Below are 12,807 nucleotides of genomic sequence, written 5' to 3'. Positions count from 1 at the left end.
CTGCTTGCCAGCTTGGAGGGACTGTGCTTCTATCAAAGAATTACTGTGCTGGAATTGAATCAGCTCCAAGTGGTGACCAGTTCTCACTAGCATCTCATGACATACTAATTCTTTATGTGAGATTTGTCCTCCTCTCAGGGAAAAAAAACCTGCTAAGGAATGAGATACTTCAGTCAGGATTTGGCAATGGATATGGCACCAGGAGAAAGGCAGCTGGTCCTGGCAGGCAGGTCCAGCATTCTGTGAGTTACAGCAAGTGAAAAGGGTGAGACAAGGTGTGATCCATCCTCCTCTCTGCTTACCCTGATGCGCTTCGCTCGCCTCATGTCATCTGCTGTCATGGTGCTCTGCGTGGGCACCGCGCTCTCCTCGTGCTGCGGCTGCAGCTGCAGTGGGTGGGTTTGGGATTGCTGCTCCAGTGCTGACTGGGTCTCTGGGGGCACTGGAGTCTGCTCCTGCTGCTCCAACCCATTCAGTGTGGCTTGGCTGGCCTCATCAAACTGCCCCTTGCTGGAAAAATGCAGCAAGTCCTGAAATCGCAAATCATACAGCCGGTGATTATTCCCCCCACCCACTGAGAAACACTGTGACAACAAGCAGACGACAACAACAACAACAACATTTCCACATAGTTAATCACAAGCTGGAAACAAAAGGCACCTATGTCAATGCTTTTACACTGTGTTCATGTTGATGTTGTCAGCAGGGACCAAGTGCTGCAGGCAGGCAACTCTCTTGGCTATCACGTTGCTTGGCTATCACATTGCCTGATCAGACACAATTTCAATGACCCAGCAAGTTCTCATGCACTTCTGACCCTGTTACAGCTTCACCTAAAGTCTTCTCCATCAGAGGGATTGTCCCTCTCTGCTCTGCCCTGGGGAGGCCCCAGCTGGAGTCCTGTGTCCCCAGTACAAGAAAGATGTGGGACTGGTGGAGAGGGGTCAGAGGAGCCATGGAGGGGATCAGAGGGCTGGAGCAGCTCCCCTACGGAGAGAGGCTGAGGGAGCTGGGCTGGCTCAGCCTGGAGAAGAGGTGAGTCACCTCCAGTCTAGAGGCCATTCAGATGCACTAGGATGGGACTGCACCCAGTAATCCCAGTCTCTCTGGAGCAAAGAGCCTGGGAACAGCATTATGCTTGCTTGTCTGAATGGTCAGGTCAGCTTGCAGAGAGGGTGATCTCACCACTGTCCATCCTTCATGTGACATATAGGGCAGGGCAGCACACTCAGAAAATGAGTGGCAAGAATCCATGAGCAATGTATATGTTGCTCTGAGCCACGACCCAGGGAGATGCCACAGAGAAATTCCCACTCTGGCTATCAGCAGAGTCCCAGACCAGAGTCCCAGATCCCCAGCTGCACCTTTCAGAAGAGAACCAAGTTCAACCATGCCAAGTCAAGGTCCTGCATGTGGGTCAGCACCATCCCAAGCACAACTACAGGCTGGGTGGAGAATGGAAGGAGAGCAGCCCTGAGGAGAAGGACTCAGGGTGCTGATCGATGACAAGCTCAACATGAGCTGACAATGTGTGTTAGTAGCTCTAAAGGCCAACTGTGTCCTGGGCTGCATCAAGAACAGTGTGGCCAGCAGGTGGATTCTGCCCCTCTGCTCTCCCAAGACCCCAACTGCAGTGATGTGTCCAGCTCTGGGGTCCCCAGGACAGGAAAGATGTCCAGAGGAGGCCACAAAGATGATCAGGGGCTGGAGCACCTCTCCTGTGAAGCCAGGCTGCGAGTTGGGCTGGTTCAGCCTGGAGAAGAGAAGGTTCGGGGGGACCTCATTGCAGCCTTCCAACACTTAAAGGGGTCCTACAGGAACGTGGGAGAGGGGCTGTCACCAGGCAGGGCAGGGACAGGACAAGGGGCGATGGCTTCAAGCTGAACGAGGGCAGGGTTAGGTGAGACGTTAGGAAGGAGTTCTGCACTCTGAGGGTTGGGAGGCCCTGGCACAGGGTGCCCAGAGAGGCTGTGGAAGCCCCTGGATCCCTGGAGGTGTTCAAGGCCAGGCTGGATGGGGCTTTGGGCAACCTGGTCTGGTGGCCTATGGCAGGGGGGTGGGACTAGATGATCTTTGAGGTCCCTTCCAACCCAAAGCCTTCTGTGATTCTATGACTCTGTGTAAGTATAGTCAGCATCACAGAGGATTTGCCATTTTACCTAGATAAATGCATCACATTAGATCCCTACAGAACACAACCAACACAAGTAGAATAGGGCCAAGTCCCCAGCCCATGTGTGTTTAACAGAGGGGAGATGAGGTGCTCAGGGATCTGGTTTAGCACAGGCCAGGAATGGTTGGACTTGATGATCTTAAAGGTCTTTTCCAACCTTGTGATTCTGTGAAATGCAAGTAGCTTGATGTTTTTTACAGAAGGAAAGTACTGTGCTCCCCTAGCAGAGACTCACAGCTGGAAACCCAAGAGTTACCTGGGTATAAACCTAAAGCACACCCTCAGTTTGCACTGATGCTCCGAATTCTTTTAGTGAAGAGTTTCCATCCCATGTAATTTATTGTTTTCCCTCCTCCCCATCCCCCCAGAATGATACCTGTGTCCCTTCTTCACACTTCTCCCCGTTTTCACTGGTTACTTCCATCCTCATGAATTTGGGAGGGCGCCCCGGGCGCCTGCCTGGTCCAAACCTCCTCTTCCCTCGCCCACGACCTCGGCCTCTGGCTCTGCAGATTACACAGTGCTCCAAGTTAGAGACAAAAAAGAGATGGATTTGGAATCTCTACTGATTTTATACCTTCTCTTGGTGTTACAGTTCATGTAACAATGCCCCATGGTAAATAATAAAACCTGAAGAAATTCTGCCAGGAACAAAACCAGGGCATTAGTTGGTACCCTCTTTTTTAGTGTGTTCTGTGAGAAATCAAAGTCCAGAAAACTTTAAAATTTATTCCACTAATGGTGGGAGAGAGAGGACTACCAGATTCTAACAAGTCCTCTGCCATGGCAACTCCCCTATCATCAACAGCCCAGTGTATGGTGTGCTAGATGGAATGAGCACACAAGAAAACCAATTTAAACCCCAAAGCCATGACATCCCTCCCCAAAAAGGCAGTTAGCCATTGATGTCAGGCACTGAACTGAAGGGAATCATTTTCTGTGTCAAAAGTAAAGGCAACAAAAATGCAGCCACTTGCTCCATTGCTGGAGAAAGGTGGCACTGATGACTTCTGCTCCTGGACTGATGCTTGCAGGTTCAGCTTTTACTATGCCAGGATGAAATATCTTGCCAGCCCACTGAGGAGCCAAAGCACTACAAGCTTTGTTCTCCAAGCTGCACATATCTGAGAGGTGTATTTCAGTATTGGGGTACTGAAATGCTGCCATTTTTCAAGTCACTGGTGAAAAAGCAAAAGCAAACCCAAATAATCTCACCTGGTCTCAATAAGGGATTTGTTTCCCTCAAGTCACTCCCTTCTCAAAGCTTCTTAACACCCACCAGCTTCCTGGTGCCGAGCTGTTCTCTCAGGGGCACCCAAGTTGGGTCAGTAAGAGCTGGAGGGCAAAGCCCCTCCTTTCTGCAAAGCTTAGGGAAGCCCCACAGCGATACAAAGACAAAACTCAAGCTTTCAGTACCTGGTGAAGAAGTCCAGCTTCTCATCATGGGAGTTGAGGTGCTGCTGGAGCTGCTCTGAGCTCATGAAGCGACGACTGCACTCGTAACACGGCCAGTTCTTCTCCTGCTCTCTGAGAACTACATTCAATTGGAAATGTCAATAACAGCATTTCAGTCTCCATCAATTAAATGCCTCATTTTTTTTTCCCCCCTGAGCTTTTCTGTCCTCTGTGGGCCATATTTCTCCCCTGAAGGTTAGGCAGACTGCAGAATATCCAGCACTGCTCCATTTAGCTTGGCTTTTATCCCCTCTGCACAGTGGCATGACTACAGCTCGCTGCAGAAAGACAACAAGGTCGCTGGGGACAGTTCATGCTGTGTGAGATTCAGGGAGATTTGGAAATATCCCCCTGTATGGAAAAGCACCTACAGGATTGTAACCCTGGCAGGAGTTTGGGGAGGCCAAGAGAAATGTCTCAATCTAAAGGGGTTTATGACACAGACTCAACATTAGACATCAAGGGCAGAGACATACCTCCTTCCAGCAGCAACCTACTGCTTCCCAAGAAACTGAGGCAGAAGGTGAAATTACTGCAGCATCAGCGTGAGAAAACTCAGCAGAAATAAATCCTGATAATCCAATCTAGATTGTTGGGGTCAAATACTAACGTAGCTGGAACTTGGGAGCGCTACACAGGCTGTACACCTGACACTAAGTACAACACCCAGCCACCACCACGCTGTAGAAGCTGTGCCCACGTTACCCTTCCTTTCCTCCTCAGATATGTCATGGATCTTCTGGTTGACAAACTCTGCGTAAGAGGCAGCGTACCACACCTGCAGCAGGGATGCAAAGCAACAGGACACTTCCTTAGATGGCAGCCAGAACTAAGGAGGAAGGGGGAGGGGGGGATTCATTTGGAAATGGTTAAGCAATACATTTACTTCACTTGCCTCAACCACTAACTGTGATTGCTGCTTTCATCCTCAATAATAAAGCCCATGAGATCAATATGCCCCCACTGAGGAATAAAAGAGCTTTGCTCAGAAAGCATATCCATTTAATTTTAAGGTATAGCCTCTGAATACACATGTTAATCTCACACATGGCTACCAGTAGCTCTGAAGGAAATAAGATTACTCTCTTTGTATGATTATAAAGGATGGATGTCAGCAGAGCACTGTTACTTGTACCAAGAGAAGTTTTTGACTCAGAGGGATTTCCTGGTTCTTTCCCACTTGCTTTACATAGAAAAATAGGCAGCACTGTCCAGAGAATCATTTAAAGACGTTTCTGAACCTCTCAAGGACTGGAGCAGTATGGTCCTGCTGCCCAAGACAAAGAACTGCCAGGGCTGCAGCATGCTGGACCCTTTACAAGAGGCATTTAGGAAGCCTTCAGCAGTGAGAACCACAGAAGGCAGAAAGACAAAGTTTATTAGAGCCTAAAATCAGATGCTCCCATTTAGCCAACGATTCTTGCATCGTTTCCCCAGTTCATTTTACTATTTAAGTTCAAATGCTTCGATTTTAGGAGAGATTTTTGGGGAAGAAGGTGCAAAGAGACTTCCAGCATGAAAAACCTGGGCAAGCTGGAACTTGCAGCGGGCCGTCGGGTGTTGTCACAGCAGCGAGTGGCACGTCCAGCCCCATCAGACTCACTAGTGGGTGGTGTTACTCTGCAGGCATCTCACTGGCTGGACAGAGAACAAAGCCAGGAGCTCCTGGGCTACTACTACTCACCTGTCAAGCAAGAGAACTTCTCAGCTTTAACTGCCTGATCCTCCTAGATTGGAGCTTTGGACAAAATTGATAGAAATGCCCCATTTGGGGAGGAAAACACATCATGGGGTCTAGGTAATTAGCTTGCAATTATCAAACCAATTCCCCCCCCAAAAGACCTAACACATGAAGCAAGAAAACTTGTTCTTCTCCAGGCAGATCTGTGCAGATTTAATTAAAGTCTGATTTCAAATTGATTGAGAAAATGATGTTTGGATCCTCTTAAAATGGAGTAACGAGGTTTCTAGCGATTCAACTTAAACAAATTAAGGACTGATTTCAGAGACACCAAAAAGAATCCTACTCTTAATCAGCAACAGCACGTCAGCACTTACACCCTGGTTTAGTTAAGAGCATTTAAACTGGGGTTTGTTAAACTGTTGACATTTACAGGAGAAAATTTGAAGTACAACCCATTTCCTGCTAGCAAAGTGTTTTGGTTACCCCCAGATCCCCAAAAAGATGTTGAAAACGAAGGCCATCTCAACCAGGCAGGCTGCTTTGAGCTCAAAGTAATCAGTATGTTTTGAGAGGGAACAAAAAGGAACTCACAGGGAAGTCACAATATCCTTTATCATTTTCCACATGCAAAGTTTCAACAGTTCCAGGAAAGCCAGGTAAAGTGAGAGACCAGATTCACTTAAGGCACCAGAAAACAAGTCAAGGGCACACAGGGCTAACTGGAAAGGGCATCCAGAACTAAAAAGAATAAGGCTGCTGCAATAAAAGTCAGATTGCATCAGCAAAATACATGCAGTGGAAAGCATGACAGCGACAGACACAGCATTTACATACTCCTCTTTTAAACTTCCTCATTTTAGATCTGAGCCAAAGCTCATTGAAAATCCCCAAGTCAGTGGCTAACTACTTCCTGACTTCAGTGCCATTCAATCCAGGCCATGGTGTGTTTTATCAGAGAGAAGAAAACAAAAAGAGAAGCCCTAAAACTATTTCTCCAGCCATCATTCCTGGCACTTGGGAGATGGGACTCCTTGGGTCACAACCCTTCAGATTTGATTTCTTCAGGAGAAAACCCTGCCCCAAACCACCAGCAATACCATACCTTGAGCTCCTGCTTGGGCTCCACGTTTTTGATGGTTGTGTAATAAATGTGGTGGCCGTACTGATACGCGACCAGGTTCTGCTCCAAATGGTTCTGGGCTGGACGCACAAACATCATCCAGTTACAAAGAGCCTCGCTAGAAAGTTCAAACCACAGATCCTCTTGCAGATCTCTGTCTTTTCTGTCACCCTTATCAAGAGACACCTGTAGCAAAATCCAATTACATGTGACTGGAAAGTGCCCGGCAGCAGGTTCAAATGAGCTGAAGTTTCTAGGAGAAATGATTAAAATCAAGGATTGCTGCACCCATAACAATTTTTCCCCACCTGGAAAGCAATGAAACAGGAGCCTTGTTTGCTCACAGCGACCCAGAAACAGCCAATACTTTGAAAAACACTTAAAACCAGGTAGAGATTTAAGTAGGGGGACACAATAGAGCCTTCTGTGGGTTTCAAGGGCAAGAAGCATTTGTTCAGAGGGTCAGGCAGGCACAGTACTTGCTGTGGGGCTACAAAGGAGGCTCCAGCTTTGGTAGTCCATGAGCTAGAGGTGTCAGATGTTTCATAAGGTCTCAGATGTTTCTAACTAGCAGAACCACTTCCCCTTTCGTTTCCTAACTCGTGACACCACATCAAGCAGAACTTCTGCTGACTTAGTGAGTCTTCCTTAACAGACACTCTCCCTCAGAGATCAGCACTCTTAAGACTGTGGGTCTGATCTCCAGCCAATAAAGGACCGACTCTGGTAACAAAACCAGTAAATAAACAGATGAAAGAGTCAAATCGTACCTCACATCAACAACTTGGCATGGGAAAAGGAAGAAAAATCATCTCTCCTTTCCCCTATATCTTGTGGGGGAAGAAATATATTTTTAGTTTAAGTTACAGCATGACACAGAATAATCCCTGCAAAACACCCTCAGATGGGGCTGCTATTTTTATGTCCAGATGCTGCTTCAGCCCATGTGAGAGTGACTCACAGAGTTCCACGTTACAAGTCTTATATATCATAACATCCTAATGCCAGAATATTCACCACAGTTACTGTGTCTCCCTGAGTAACAGGCTAGGCTTCAAACCAAAGCAATCTGGGCATTTCTGAGTTATATTCAGAGATGGAAGTAACAAAAGAACTTCGCTGGTGAAGTAACTGATGAGGGTGGAGTGACAAACTCATCATGCAAATGAAGAGCTTTAGCACCAACTGATCCCTCTTCCCTCACAGGTACACACCTCCTTACCTTCAAATGGATGTAGCAGTCTTTGAGCTCAGTTTGTCTCACCAGGGGTCCCTCCACAGGTCCGAACTGCGTGCGTTTGGGGATCCGCCTTTTGGAGAACACACCTCCCAAAAACCTGTCTATATAGAGCACCAAGGGGAGGCTGGCTCTGGCCCTGGTCAGCACAGGCCGGTTGGGGATGGGATGCAGAGGCCCATGTTTTGGACACACCGAGGGATGAGCGTTGTTACACTCTTCACACCCTACAACACAATGTTGGAGAGGACATGACTGTCAGGCAGACACTCACACACCAGCTCAGAAGAGACAGCCTGATCTCTCTCTACACATCTTCACCTCGGTGGGACATTCATTCCAATCATATCTGACTCCATTTTAAAGCATCAGAGCACACAACCTCCTGCAAAATCAAGAACAAAGGTGTTTGGAGACTCCAGCTAAGACAGAACCTTGTCTGTTCAGTACAGTAGCTCAATGTGAGTCTATGTAGAGAGGTGGGCAATGGTCTCTTCAGCCATGGGCCAGGAGCTGGGACAAGGGGCAATGGGCTCAAGCTGCGCCAGGGCAGGGTCAGAGCAGCTGTGAGGAGAGAATTCTTCCCTGGCAGAGTTGTCAGGGCCTGGCCCAGGCTGCCCAGGGAGGGGGCTGAGTCCCTGCCCCTGGGTGTGTTTAACAGAGGGGAGATGAGGTGCTCAGGGAGCTGGTTTAGCTCAGGATGGGAATGGTTGGACTCAATGAGCTTAAAGGGCTTTTCCAACCCCGTGATTCTGTGATGTTTCTGGGTATAAAGGGGTTACTTATGACTCTGCTAAAATCTGAATGGTTTTCAGCTCCATTTACTAGAGGGATGATGGAGGGCAAAGAGAAAAAGGGAGGGCAGCTAATACTCTCCATACCACATCACATGCTTACACAAATCATTGGGATCAAAAGGTCGAGGTGGATCCGGATCCCATTCATCCATGTCAGTGTCTTCCCCTTCTTCATCCTCATCTTCATCTTCGTCGTCTTCCTCTTTCGTTTCCATTTGATTCTGCAGAGGTGCTAAAGGGTCAGAACCATCCACTGCCTCCATAGGAGGTAACACCTGGTTGTGCACCGGTAATGATGCCTGAGGAGAGAATTCACAACATCAAAATGGGTTCACCAAGTAAAACACTCTGACAAAGATGAGCAACAAAGGTTCCTCCCAGTCTAACCTTCCTGCTTCCTTCCTGAGGGAAAGGAGGACAAGGGGAAGTGAAGTGACATGATAAACAATTGCTGAGGGATGGTGCACATCGCTGCAGCCACCAGCCTCACTCAGGACAACAGCTCTGTGTCACTACCTGGCTCTATACCCTGCCAGGGACTGACTTCTCCAGGGGGGAAGCTGAAATCAGAGTTCTGGGCTCTCACAGGAAGACTGAAACAAAGTCCAGGCTCTGTGGAAATTATCTAGAGCTTATGGCTGGATTTTAACTTCTTCTGTGCAGGAGAGAGAACCCCACACTTTGGCACATGATCTTTTCTCTCTATAGTACAATCAAACAAAAACAATCCTCAGAGCACACATGTAGAGATCAATGTAGAATGAGACAACACAGGGACTAAATACAAACTACAGGACATGGAAGACAGTCGAGGGCATCGTATTCTCTCACTAATTTCAAAGTTTATCCCTTCCTTTCCCTAGGGGAAAGAAAAAAAGGCAAAAATTAACTGAAGTGCACAGTGCAGGATATTCCATCACCCACACCAGCTTTTCAGGTAGAGAAGAAGAAAAACTCCACACAGTAAAGCTGTCTTTAAAGTCTGGCAAAGAGACTGAGTGGATGTTAGTCCTATGTGACAGCCAGCATTACACCTTCTGGTAACTCTGCTTTGCAACGCTGAGGAGAGTATTTTAAGGTGGTTGCTCAAGACAGACTGATCTGTAGAAGAGGTTTCTCTGTACATTAAATACATGATGTCTCCCTGAAAGAACCCCACACACACACACACATTCAATGGTGAGACTATGAATGACAGAACAAATCTGTGCTGCAGCTCTCCCCCCATCTCCTCCCAGATCACCCAGACACATTCCACCACCTGAGACAATGGAGCAATGAAATCAGTGTACTCATATGGTTAAAAGACAAGGGTGTCTGGCAACTTACTCTATCTGCTTGTGGACCCTGCTCCAGAGCCATTTGCTGGGGGGATTCGGCAACGTTGCCGAGCACGGACAGGTTGGTGGGATTCATGGTCTGAGCAGCAGCAGGCAAGAGCACAGTTACCTAAAATCATAGGCACTTATTTTAGCACCAAGTCATTTCCATAGAATCACAGAATCATAGAATCAGAGGATGGTCTGGGTTGGAAGGGACCCCAAGGGTCACAGAGCTCCAACCCCCTGCCACAGGCAGGGACACCAACCTCCAGGCCTGGAGCTACACAAGGTTGCCCAGGGCCCCAGCCAACCTGGCCTTGAACACCCCCAGGGATGGGGCACCCACCCCCTCTCTGGGCAGCCCCTTCCAGCCCCTCACCACTCTCTCTGCAAAGAACTTCCCCCTAAACTCTTGTCTCACCCTTCCCTCCTCCAGCTTCACTCCAGCCCCCTTGTCCTGCCAGTCTCTGCCCTTGAACAAGCTGATTCCCCTCCTGTTCCTCTGCTCCCTTCAGGGACTGGGAGGCTGCAATGAGGTCCCCCCACAGCCTTCTCTTCTCCAGGCTGAGCCAGCCCAGCTCCCTCAGCCTCTCTCTGTAGGGGAGCTGCTCCAGCCCTCTGATCATCTTTCCATCAGTCACCTTCCACACGGGCAGTGCCCTGCAAGCAAAACTCCCTGGAGTCCTACACTCAGGTCAAAACCTGCAGCATTTCAACCATTTTTGGGTTTGGTTTTTGTTTTGTTAGTAGGGATGATGAACTGGGACAAGGCTTGCAGATCAAGGGACAAAGGGGAAGGCTTCAAAACTCAGTCTAGACGTTGCAGCCTTTGAAGTTCCCATCTCCCACTTTAAAGTTCTCACAAGTCAGGGTTCAACCTGCACTAAGAACAGCCACAAGGAGCTCTAATTCTTGGTAAAAACAGTGATTTGGGGTCTTTTTCTCATCTATCTCCAAACTTACTTTTCTTTTAAGGGAAACTATAAAGAAGGAAAAAGCAGCATCTCTTTTTCACCTGTCTTTAAGCCAACCAAGATCAATTATAAAAACAAGAGGTTTTATTGACCTTGTTGAAAGTCTTGTACTCAAATGAGAGGATTCCAATGCTTATTATTTTTCTTTTACATCAGTTGGTCATAATACACATTTTTGGTTATTTTCATGCTCATTTTTTGGTGTAGTAACAAGAAAACAAATGCCTATTACCATCCTGCTCCCACCACTCAGCAATAAAACAAAGCAGAATTAAGATCCTAGGCATCACCTTTCCTGTCTTTGATTCTTGCTCATTTAGGCAGGGATTTGCACCAATATCCCACATCATTTTGTCATCCTTCTTTACAGATGATATCCTGCAGCTTCTGGTTTGTGCCTCTGCCTGTTGAACAGCTTTTACACCAGAATGAAATCCCCTGCTCCTCTACAGTGTTTAATAAACAGCAGATAAAGCTGGGAACAGTGAGTTGTACCAATGGTGAGGGAGCAGACAAGGAAATCCATAACACAAGCAGATAAGACAGTCTTAAAGCTCCAAATCTAGTTGTTTTCTTTAAAGAAGTATTAAGAGCAATTTAGGAAACTGCTTAAAAACCACAGCAAAAAGACTTTGGGGAACTGTGTGACAGCCAGGAGACAGCTGAACTGAGCTGTCTGGTATTGACATTCCTGATGCCAAGTGGCAAGAGAAAAGGTCTCATTATTCAATGGCACACCTCTAGGTCTGCCAGCAAGGAGAGGCTCACACAAGCTTGTGTCTATTTGCACCTCATATTAGCATCTCCTACCACTAATCACACTTTAAGCATATCCTCACTTGGCACCCACAAGGAATATAGGCATTGTTATTTAAAAAACCCTTCCAATTCCTTTTTAAATTAAAGTTTCCTTTGAATGACAAGAGGAGCTCTGATTATTATTTCCAACATTTGTTATCAGCTCAGGGATGTCCCATGTGAAATGTTGATGCAGAAACACCTGCAGGAGCTGGAGCTGTACCACTGAGGGACTAACTATTCACAGGCAGACATCTCTGCTGGGACTGCTGTCAGACAGCGTTGGGAGGATGGACTGAGGACACACAGACAAGTGCTGATGCCCTTGATCATGTGGGAGAGTTCCAGCACACCATCTCTGCTGTCAAAGTGTCACCTGCACTGCACATATAAGTGTTCTCTGCTTTTTAATTACATCATGTATTCATTAGGACAATTACACAGGATTTTCAGAACTGACACCCTGACTGCCTCCAGAGAACGGGAAGAACACAGGTAACACCTTTACTGTGTCAATCATTGTTTCCTGCCTGTAGCTCAAGAGTTTTGAGGTCTTCTTTTATAGAATCATAGAATGGTCTGGGATGGAGGGACCCCAAGGATCAGAGAGTTTCAACCCCCTGCCACAGGCAGGGACACCAACCTCCAGGCCTGGAGCTACACAAGGTTGCCCAGGGCCCCAGCCAACCTGGCCTTGAACACCCCCAGGGATGGGGCACCCACCCCCTCTCTGGGCAGCCCCTTCCAGCCCCTCACCACTCTCTCTGCAAAGAACTTCCCCCTAATATCTCCTCTCACCCTTCCCTCCTTCAGCTTCACTCCAGCCCCCTTGTCCTGCCATTGTCTTCCCTTTTAAAAAGTTGATTCCCCCCCTGTTCCTCTGCTCCCTTCAGGGTCTGGAATGTACTGGAAGGCTGCAATGAATTTGTTAAATGGCAGTCCCATCATGTAGTGTCACCCCAGCTTATCACAGCAAGCCACTATTATCTTGTCAAGCTAGTGTATGAATGACAACAACAAGTTAAAAGTGTGAGGTTTTCTTTTGGGTTTTAGTTCATATTCAACAGAAATACTAATTTCCTGCCCCAGGTACAATGGAAGATCTTTCAGCAGTGTCCCTGTAAGTCAGCAAGCTGATGTGGCTGACTTTTCTTCTAATGTCATTCCAAAATACTGGGTCTTTGTACAGGTTGTGATCCAAATGCTTTTAAATTCAGAAAAGATTCTCAAGGGATAGAATTTTTTGG

General features: G+C 47.4%; 1 protein-coding gene across 9 annotated transcripts in view; it reads right to left on the bottom strand.

Annotated features, from left to right (window-relative positions):
- Positions 1–12,807, bottom strand: part of PRDM10 (PR/SET domain 10) — a gene marked incomplete at its 5' end in the record, with an annotated part of 35,114 nt that overhangs the window by 17,700 nt on the left and 4,607 nt on the right. For 6 of the 9 annotated variants that reach the window (XM_084274866.1, XM_084274867.1, XM_084274869.1 and 3 more), the window contains 7 exons: positions 303–530; positions 2,550–2,679; positions 3,590–3,707; positions 4,334–4,406; positions 6,415–6,618; positions 7,655–7,896; positions 8,567–8,765. In XM_084274866.1, the coding sequence (XP_084130992.1) occupies positions 303–530; positions 2,550–2,679; positions 3,590–3,707; positions 4,334–4,406; positions 6,415–6,618; positions 7,655–7,896; positions 8,567–8,765 (1,194 nt within the window). Of the gene's footprint in view, positions 1–302; positions 531–2,549; positions 2,680–3,589; positions 3,708–4,333; positions 4,407–6,414; positions 6,619–7,654; positions 7,897–8,566; positions 8,766–9,795; positions 9,916–12,807 lie in introns of those variants that run through there. The other 3 variants (XM_084274865.1, XM_084274870.1, XM_084274873.1) reach the window with 3 other exon arrangements.

This window comes from Gallinula chloropus (assembly GCF_964237585.1).
Source record: "Gallinula chloropus genome assembly, chromosome: 24".
Lineage (NCBI taxonomy): Eukaryota > Metazoa > Chordata > Aves > Gruiformes > Rallidae > Gallinula > Gallinula chloropus.
The sequence above is the reverse complement of the archived record's forward strand: the minus strand, read 5'-3'. Positions and strand labels throughout refer to the sequence as shown.